This window comes from Meriones unguiculatus, chromosome 11, assembly GCF_030254825.1.
Source record: "Meriones unguiculatus strain TT.TT164.6M chromosome 11, Bangor_MerUng_6.1, whole genome shotgun sequence".
NCBI lineage: Eukaryota > Metazoa > Chordata > Mammalia > Rodentia > Muridae > Meriones > Meriones unguiculatus.
Window position 1 is genome coordinate 110365252 of NC_083359.1, and position 9840 is coordinate 110375091.

The 9840-nt window shown below is 55.1% G+C and overlaps 1 protein-coding gene across 1 annotated transcript; it reads left to right on the top strand.

Annotated features, from left to right (window-relative positions):
* The first annotated feature begins 1874 nt into the window (after positions 1-1874).
* Slc30a1 (solute carrier family 30 member 1) lies at positions 1875-8064 on the top strand. The gene is made up of 2 exons (XM_021664042.2): positions 1875-2723; positions 3865-8064. Exons 1-2 carry the CDS (start codon positions 2129-2131, stop codon positions 4767-4769), a joined length of 1500 nt encoding a protein of 499 aa, XP_021519717.1. The 5' UTR covers positions 1875-2128; the 3' UTR covers positions 4770-8064.
* Positions 8065-9840: the final 1776 nt, after the last annotated feature.

The window sequence follows — 9840 nt, forward strand, 5'->3', positions numbered from 1 at the left end:
TGCTGCCAAGTGTCCCCTCAGGCCCAGGGCCTTGGCAACCACTGAGTCACCGAGCTGGTCCACTGCCCGGCCTCACTCTCCCAAGCCGGCCATTGTGACTTCTCCACACCCTGGAACTGCACTGCCCCACACCCCACCAGGGGATGAGGAAATAAAGCACACCGGGACACAGCCTAAAGGAGAGGCAGAGGAACCTCTCAGTTTCAAGTGGAGATGACTTTTAAGGCTTTCAGTCTGGTCGGTTTAGTGCCCATGGGGACAAGGGCGGGCTTCCCAATTCAGGCCTCTATTGCAGGCAGAAGTGTGAAAAGGCGTCTCACACGTGTGTGCGTGTGTGGTGACTCCTGGAGTCCCGGAGTCCACCAATCCAAGCATTGCTTCACACTCGGCATCCAAGTGGAGTGCAGTGTTTTCCTGAAAACAGCTTCTGGTCCCGCTCCTTACAATGAAATGCCGTTTAAGGCAGTCATTCCCTTGCCGGCTCCCTTCAGCTCTCCTCCTTTCCGATATCCAGCCCAGCACCGAGTTCTGCCATTTACTCCCTTACGACCTTAGAAGCCTTTCTCCAGGCTTTCCTCGGGAGAGGAGACAAAACGCAAGGACCCAGTCTAGCTTTCCAGTCAGGGTGTGGCAACGAGAAACATCGTGTAGGCAATCTCGGGATAAGAATTTTAATCCCAGCACTCGGGAGGCAGAGGCAGGCAGGTCCCTGTAATTCGAGGCCAGCCTGGTCTACAGCGCGAGTTCCCGCACAGCCAGGGCTACACAGAGAAAATGTCTTGAAAAACAAAGGATTTGTCGGGCAAAAGAACACTGTCGACCACGCACAGCTCAACGCAATGGCTGGCACCCAGGACCTCCTCCGTCAGGGTTGGTGGCCACAAAGGCCACCCTGATTCTAACCACCACTCTGGGGAACCTTCGCCTACATAGCTGTGCACTCGCCCTGTTCTCACTTACAGGACCAACTCCAGCTCACACAGGTGCCCGGTTCGCCGCGCCTCCGGCCTCCTTTCTTTTGTATTCCGGCCGCCCCACCCCCTCCAGGCAGTCCACTCAAGGGTTCGGAGGTTGGTACCTATAAATAGTGTGAACTCACAGAGCCTTGGAATTTTAGCTAGAAGGAAGCAGCAGAGTTCCACCAGCCCAGCCCTTCCCTGCACTGACGAACAGGTGTAGCGAGCCTAGGTGACCTGCCCAAGCCACGCAGCAGGCTCCCGCCCCGAGTCTGCACCCCACACCTTACAGAGCCGGCGGCAGGCAGGCCGACTGCACACGGCTGCCCCGGGGACGCGGCCCTGCGGGCGGCCCGGGACGGAAAGTGTTCCCGAGGCCGGGGCTGGGCCCCTAGCAAGCCAGTCAGTCCTGAACTCGGCCCGGCCGCGCCCTCGCCGGCCCGCACGGCCCGCCCCTCCCGGGCGCCGACCTGTCACCCAGCCGCCCCCACGTGCACCCGGCTCGCAGGATCAAAGTCTGGGGCGGCCGGGCCGGCGCCGAGGAACCGCGGCCCGGAGCCCGCGGCGCCCAAAGCCGGCCCCGCTCGCAGCGCCCCGGCGCTCGGCTCCCCGCCCCGCCGCCCGGCGCTGCACGCGGCCCGCGCCCACCCTCCCCCGCGCCGCCCGCCGCTGCACCCGGCCGCGGCCCCCGGCCCACGCCCGGCTCCCTAGCGCCCAGGCCCCGCCCCCAGCGCCCGCGGCCGCGCCCCGCCCCCCGCCCGCCCCTCCGCCGCGTCAGCCAATAGAGGCCTCGGGAGGGCGGGCCGCCGCGCCTGCCGTGAGGCGGCCCCGGCCAATGGGGGAGCGGGCCGGGCCGGGAGGGCGGGGCGCCGGGGCCTTGTCACGCTCGGGTCCGTGTGAAAACGGGGGTTCCGAGTGCAAAGCAAAGTTTTTTTGTAAACCGTCTGCAAAGGCGGGGGGGCGAAGACGGCGGCAGCCGCCGGGCCGAGCGCAGTCGCCGCGGACGCCGTCTCCGGAGCGCCTCGGTCCGATGCTCGGCGGCCCCGCCGCTCGCCGTGGCCCGCCCGCGCCCGCGCCCGCGCCCTCCGCCTCCTCGCCCGCCCGGCCGAGCGCCGGCGCCTGAGTAGCTGCGGCCGGCGGTTTCCCCGGAGCGCCGCGCCCGCGCCGCCGCCATGGGCTGCTGGGGCCGCAACCGCGGCCGGCTGCTGTGCATGCTGCTGCTGACCTTCATGTTCATGGTGCTGGAGGTGGTGGTGAGCCGGGTGACCTCGTCGCTCGCCATGCTGTCCGACTCCTTCCACATGCTGTCGGACGTGCTGGCGCTCGTGGTGGCGCTGGTGGCCGAGCGCTTCGCCCGCCGGACCCACGCCACGCAGAAGAACACGTTCGGCTGGATCCGCGCCGAGGTGATGGGCGCGCTGGTGAACGCCATCTTCCTCACGGGGCTGTGCTTCGCCATCCTGCTGGAGGCCGTCGAGCGCTTCGTGGAGCCGCACGAGATGCAGCAGCCGCTCGTCGTGCTGTGCGTCGGCGTGGCGGGGCTGCTGGTCAACGTGCTGGGGCTGTGCCTGTTCCACCACCACAGCGGCGACGGCCAGGGCGCGGGCCACGGCCACTCGCACGGCCACCTCGCCAAGGGCGCGCGCAAGGCGGCCCGCGCGGGGGCCGAGGCGGGCGCGCCGCCGGGCCGGGCGCCGGACCAGGAGGAGACCAACACGCTGGTGGCCAACACCAGCAACTCCAACGGGCTCAAGGCGGACCCGGCAGGTGAGCGAGCGCCGGAGGGGCCGGGGCGCCCTCTGGCGCCGGGGGCCGCCGCGCGGTGGCTGATGCCCACGGGACAAGTTTGACAGTGATGCGTCGGGGGAGTCTGTGGGCCCGGCGGAGGGCGGCCTCTGTGAACGGCGGGGACTGTTTCCTCGCCCTGACCGCCCAATCCGGGGAAATCACCGGGCGGGGCCCTGCGTCCTTCCCCGCGGGGCTAGACGCGGTGGTGAGGCCTTCCCCTCACTCCCCTCGGGTTCTAGTAGGTTTCCCATCTTGAGCACATGTGCTCCTGGTGCACACTTGGAAAGTGAGCCTTGAGAAGAGAAGGGGCCGGCCAGCGCCCCAAGCTCGATGTCTAAGTCGCGCGCTCCTCCCAGCGTGTCTTGCCGGTTGAGTCCCGTAGAGGCAGCTTAACTTCTCCAGTGCATAGCAACTTGTTACCAAGTTCAGTTGGTGCACAGCAAAGGTTTCTCTCTCCCGGAGCAAATGGAGCAAATGAAGCTATGCAGCCGTGCGGTCGGACCTGCCTCTTAGTGAGTATTGTAGAACTCCAGCTTCATTGATAGCCTCAGGTTGTGTTTGTTTTGGGCTTCCGGAGACAGGGTTTCTCTGTGTAGCCTTGGCTGTCCTGGACTCACTGTGTAGACCAGGCTGGTCTGGAACTTACAGAGATCCCCCTGCCTCTGCCTCCCGAGGGCTAGCAGGCAGCCAGCAGAGCCCCAGGCTGTGTATCCGTCTGTTTGTAAGCCCCCCATGCAAGACACTGAATCTTCTGTGATGAAGGCCATTTGCTCCTCTGGTCTGCCCAGCGGCACCTCAGATCAGCCTGTTAGACAGGGCTTTCCTCAGCTGCGGTCACTGAGAGCCTTGAGTTTTGTTTCTTGTATGTTTCAGAAGAGTGAAGCAGGGTGTTGAGGACACTGGCCCACTAGGAGGGCAGGGGGGAGGGCCTGGGGAGCAGCGAGGAGGAACCACCAGTGGCAATTTGGTCTCTGCTCTTAGTCCTGGCAGAGCCGGCAGAGCCGGCTGTCAGCGCACCACGACTGCTTCATGGGAAGGTCCAGCTTGCTCACGACGGTGCGACAAGGTGCTCATTGAACGCCTAGGTGTGTGTAATTAAAGCTGTCTTGCTTTGTTGTAGAGCCAGAGAAGTCCAGACACGACGACCCCGTGGACGCACAAGTGAACGGGACTCTGATCCAGCAGCCCGAGCACCTGGACGTGGAAGACAACTCGGCTGGCCAGCTGAACATGAGGGGCGTGTTCGTGCACGTCCTGGGCGACGCCCTGGGCTCCGTGATTGTGGTGGTGAACGCCCTGCTCTTCTACTTTTTCTGGAAGGGCTGCTCCGAGGACCGCGTCTGCGTCAGCCCCTGCCTTGCTGACCGCTGCAGGTCGGCCCTCGACAAAGCCAACAGCACCCAGGCCCCAGTTGGTGAGGCCGGGCCGTGCTGGGTCCTCTACCTGGACCCAACTCTCTGTGTCATAATGGTCTGCATTCTCCTTTATACCACCTACCCGTTGCTTAAGGAGTCTGCTCTCATTCTCCTCCAGACGGTTCCTAAGCAAATCGATATCCAGCATCTGGTCAAAGAGCTCCGAGACGTGGAGGGGGTGGAGGAGGTCCACGAGCTGCACGTGTGGCAGCTGGCCGGAAGCAGAATCATTGCCACTGCGCACATCAAGTGTGAGGACCCGGCCTCCTACATGCAGGTGGCCAAAACCATTAAGGACGTCTTTCACAACCACGGAATCCACGCCACTACCATCCAGCCCGAGTTTGCTAGCGTAGGCTCCAAATCAAGCGTGGTCCCCTGTGAACTGGCCTGCAGGACGCAGTGCGCCCTGAAGCAGTGCTGCGGGACTCGGCCGCAGGTCCATTCCGGAAAGGATGCGGAGAAGGGCACGACCATTAGCGTGTCGTGTTCAGAGCCCAGTGACAACCCGGAGAAGAAGCCCAGGAGGACTAAAGCCGAAGGCAACCTTCCTGCAGTGGTGATAGAGATTAAAAACGTGCCAAAAAAGCAGCCCGAATCATCTTTGTGAGTCCCGAAAAAGATGTGATATTTGACTTTTGCTTTTAAACTGCAAGAGAAAATAGACTCCATTGAAATACTGAGTTTGCCAAGCAGTGTAATTGACGTCCTTGTCTGTCGCACAGTTAATTCTGTTTTTGTGAGATCGTAACGGGGCTGCGTAGCAGTTCCGCGTTGCAGACAGGATTACTGGTGTGTGGCGCAGCCTTGCTGTGAGCGTTCTGAAAGCCAGTTTTAACACTATGTTACATTTTTGTTTAGAGTAAGGACCTTATACGACATAATGACATTTGATTCCTGGGTTTCCCATGGTAAAAATTAGGGGGTAAATAAAATTGTTACTGGAATTTCTCTGCTTTTCTCCCCCACCAGTTCTCTAGTATTTGTTAGAATTGTAATTGCTAGGCCTGTAAGGTCACCAGGTTTGCTTCCTTTGATGTTTTAGGGAGGTAGCTGCCCTTTGAGATCATAAACGGAGCACAATGGCAGCATGTCTTCAGCGTGGCTCCTGACTGTTAAGTGGGAGTGACATTTAGTTACTGTCCTGGAGTCTGCTGCTCAGCACTGGCCTAGTACGCCGTGAGGTAGTTCCCAAGATGAATTACAGTTTACACAGGGCAGAGCTTGCGGGGTAAGACGGGCAGGAAGACAGCAATGATGATAGGGTAACACTGAGGTCACACCACTTTGGCTAAGTCAGCCTGCACACGGTTGCCAGCGTTGCTTTCTTTCAAAGGCTGGAGTTAGCAATACTGAGCTAAAAGGTTCTAAATGCAGGAATATTTTTGAGAATGCAGACTTAGTCCTGGCTTGTTAAGCACAAACTAATCTTAAATTGTGTCTAAACTTTGACAGTGACCAGTTAGAGGGCTTGAACACCCTTGCGCACAGCCACCGTTTGTTTGTGCTTTGTCGAGAGCCAGTGACTTGAAAGAAAGGAATCGGATAGCTCATTCAATTTGGATATTATTTTAGAAAGCAAAATGAACAAGAAAGAAGTCATGTTAGGTGTTTGAGCCATCCTGTCTTAACGTGCTCAGTTTTTCCTGTGCTTACTTTGCAAGATACCGCACTTTGCACCCAGGAAGTCACCCATGGCCTTTCCATTGCCACAGATTTCAAATCCAGCCCAAACATTGGAAGATTTTTAAGTTCTATTTTCCTTGATAAAGGTTAATGCTTGGTGAAGGAAATGTAGACTTTTTTGTCTTCAAAAGAGTGATTAATTCTTCTCAGTTATGTATAGCTCTATTTTTCTAGGGACAAAGTATTCTGACTACTTCAATAACTTTTATAGCTGACTACTTTTGGGAACCGTAACTTGGGATTTGAAATAACTCATTGCTTAATAATCTGAAAATAGAAGTATTAGAGGCCAACAGTCCCTTTTGAAGGGGTGGTCCCTGGTGTGGTGAGCCTGTTGCTGGCAGTGGGCCTACTTAGAGCAGCGGGACTTTGAGATTTAACTCTGGGGATGCAGTTTGTGGTGGGCCAGCCCTCACCCTGCACAGTACTTCACTGGTGTGTGCTCACCTTGGTGGGTGGTTGCTTTGAATTTTGCAAAAGCTTGCTTTTCTGTTTTCTTTAAACATGAGATCTGAGAGAGAGCTACAGCTGTCTCAGTGACACCACGCGGAAGGTTTCGGTGGCTTTCGCCGTGGCACAGCGAGGTGAGAGTGTATGGCACCCAGCGCTGTCCTTCAGGACGCTCTGAGTGGGTCCGTGTCCACGATGCCCGGGGAACTGGGACACTAGCTGTGTGGCTCCGTTTCTCAGAAGTACTTTCGGGTGGTGGTGGCCTTAGGTTAAGTGGCTTCTGTGTATAAAGTGGTACCATAGGCTTTTTTCAGAGGTGTTTGTCACAGCAGCGCTCATGGCGCCAGCTCACCTGGGAGGTTTAGAGAAGTATTTATTTCTTTACAATGCACTTTCTAACCCATTTTAGCTATAGTAGCATTATCTTTAAGAAAAAAAACGTTTTTATATTTAAATGTTGTGGGATTTGAGTGTCTTTTCCAAAAATAGCTTATTTCTTGAAAGAAAAGAAAACGAGGAGCCACTTTGATCTCTTCAGGACCAGCCCATTGTATACTCTTCACTGCATCAGCTCTAGGGGTGAGGCTTCTCTGCTGTCCGATGTGAGCAGGTCAGTGTGGACCTAGCTGATCAGAGCCAAGTGAGGTGCTCCCAAACTACACTCACCAGGAACCCTTCCAAGCCGCTGGAGCCTTGGGACAACGGATAGGCGGGACTAGGCGCTTTTAACCATAGAAGAAATTCTTTTCTGGAGGGTCGCTACATTGTAGAAGTCAGGCCAGAACATGAGAAACAAGCTTCAGACTCTCTACTTCACATTCAAAACCTGCTGAATAACTTCATCCTAAGATGTGCGGTTTGAACAGGTCTCCATCGGGTGCGCTTTGGAGGGTCTTGGGAGGCTGTTTTTGTGTGTATGCCGCGTCACTGTTCTGGTGTTTTGAGTTTCTGACAGTTTTGAGGGAAAAGAAAACTTCTGTCAAGTATCTGGTAGGTGAACTGGCTCTGAATGTTTTACAGGTATTATTTGACACTAAATGTCCTCAGCCTGCTGTCTGAAGGTAGTCATAGCAAAAGGAGGGATTCTACAGTAGAAAATACTTATTTTAATACTGCGTTTCAGCTAGGTGATAAGACAGTGTTAAGAGGTCTGGGGAAGGTGGAAGCGTTTGTTGTCGCCTTTGTGACTAACTGTCCTGGGGCTTTGCATATACGTATACACATGTATGTATGTGCAGTGGTCCTGTTTGGCTTTACTAACAAGCCTGGAAGATTTAGCAGTCATTTTCACTGGCACGAGAGCCTTTTGTATATTAATCAATTTAAACTTTTAAACCAAAAATAGTGAGGTTCGGTATCTGGCAGGCAGATGCTGAGGCAAATGTAACATGGAGTTAACATGCGGCTCTGTAAAAAGACACAGACGGCCGTGCTGTGGGTCTGCCTTGAAAGGGCGCCGTGGGGCGTCGTGTGTCTGGTTCTTCGCCATGTTCTTGTGCTGGTTTTGTCTGCCGCCGCCTGTCCTCCAGGCCACCCGCGCGGTTGACGCTCTCATCCTGTTGACCGCGGAGCAGACAGAGCTCAGGTGTGGCGGCGGTCCCCAGCTTCTGTGTGTTCTGTGAGTGTATTATTCCCAAAGCTGTTCCTACCTCATCATGAGGCTTTATGGATTGTTATGTATTATAAATGTTCTATATGAGACAAGACTACTGTGTTCCTTCTCGTTTATTAAAAGTTAAGTAGAGAAAATAAACTAATTTTAATATCTAGTTTGTTTTGTGCGTGTGGCCCTCCCCTCCTGCACTGCGGTGGGTGAAAGAGAAATGGGCTTCGCCAGCATACACAAGGGCATGGTGTAGCATGGCATAGAAGAAAATAAGTGATCAAAAGCCTGTCATAGAAACAGGAAGGGTTCCTTCACCATAGGGTCAGGAGGCTTTGGAAATGTTTGGTTATAAGCGTAAACTTGTGGGCTGTTAAGGTTATGAGTGAGAATTACTTTATACCTATATGGCATCTAAAACTAGTACAAAAGGTGTCACGTGGGTGAGAGCCCACTTCGGGGCAGCATAGTCGAATGAAAAGCCTCAAGACTTGCGTTTCTGGCTAGGAGACAACAGTTTGAGAATAAATTGATGGTAAGTGGAAGGCAAATGCTCAGGGAACAGGCAAGTAGACATTCCAGGAAAAGATGTAGTTTACAGGGCAATAGGATTGAGAGGCAAAAGGTCATAGATTAGGATGAAGAGTTGGAGCCGGAAGATGGGTATGGCATAGGTCGTGCCAGTAAGTTTGAACTGGGCTTTACAGGGAAAAGAAACTCAAATTGTTGTTAAGAATGATGATCTTGTATGTGTGAGTGTTTTGCTTACAGGTATGTCTGTGTTCCATGTGTGCTTCGTGCCCTCAGATCAGAAGAGGGAATTGAATCCTCTGGAACAGGAATTGCAGAGGGTTGTTAGCTGCTATGTGGGTACTGGGATTCGAACCTGGAGCCTTTGGGAGAGTAACAGTACTCTTAACTGCTGAGCCACCTCTTAAATATATATATATATATTTATTAAATTTTATTATGTGTGAGTGTGTGCTGTGTGTGTGAGTACCTGTGGAGGCCAGAAGACGGGGGTCACATGCCCATAGAGCTGGAATTACAGGAGCCCGTACTCCTGGTGTGGGGCCTAGGAACCAGACTCTGGTCCTCCAGAAGGGCAGGAGCGCGCTCAGCCACTGAGAGCCCTCCAGCCCCTAAACTTGGGTTTTGAGTGGATAAAGTATAAGAAGGACCTCCGTGATGAATAAGGGAAGCAAGACAGGTGAAGCCGGTTGCAGCAGCGTCCGCCCGCGCGGGTTTGGTCTGTGCCCCCCTGGGCCTCAGGTTGCTTGACTCAGCTCACGCTAACGATGTCAGGGTGCATAGCTGCAGTCCATGCCCCCGAAGGGTTGCCACTGGCCCGCTCTCCATCTAGACCTGTCGGGGAGAAACTGCCTCCTGAGACATAGTTCTCCAAAAGCTGTCGTCCCCAACAGCCCCGCGCACTGTGCGTCATACGCAAAGCTGTCGTCTTGAAAATAGATGAGACTGGAAGAAAGCAATTTTAACGATGAAGGCGTTTCTGGCCTTCAGGATTGGTGCTCGTTTCTGCCATCTCTCCAGTCTAGCTGTCTATATCACCTGCATTCGCTTTAGAACCTGCTTCTAGGTTGTACACTGAGGTCGGGGCTGTTTTCCCATCTCTGTTTCCTCGAGAGATTCCCGAGGGCGAGTGACACAGTATTTCCTGGGGTGTGGCTGTTGCGGAATGGCAGGCAGGGCTGGGGAGATGGTTTCATAGCTACGATGCGGGCACTGGGTACCCAGCAGTGCCAGTCCTCGCAGGGCAGGCGTAGTACATTACTCCTGTTTCTCTGGGAAGCTTAAAAAAAAAAAAACCTCATCTAGTGCTGGAGCCAGAAGCAGAACAGGGAGCAGCTTGCTCCCCGTCTCCTTGGACTTGCCAGTAACGGCCTGACGACAGAGATGAGTGAGTCCAGCCAGGTAGGCGTGA

Bases quoted from the DNA above. Each gene is read 5' to 3' on its own strand.
- Slc30a1 (XM_021664042.2), top strand. From the start codon at position 2,129: ATGGGCTGCTGGGGCCGCAACCGCGGCCGGCTGCTGTGCATGCTGCTG. The intron at 2,724-3,864 runs GTGAGCGAGCGC...GCTTTGTTGTAG, and splicing joins GCTCAAGGCGGACCCGGCAG to AGCCAGAGAAGTCCAGACAC.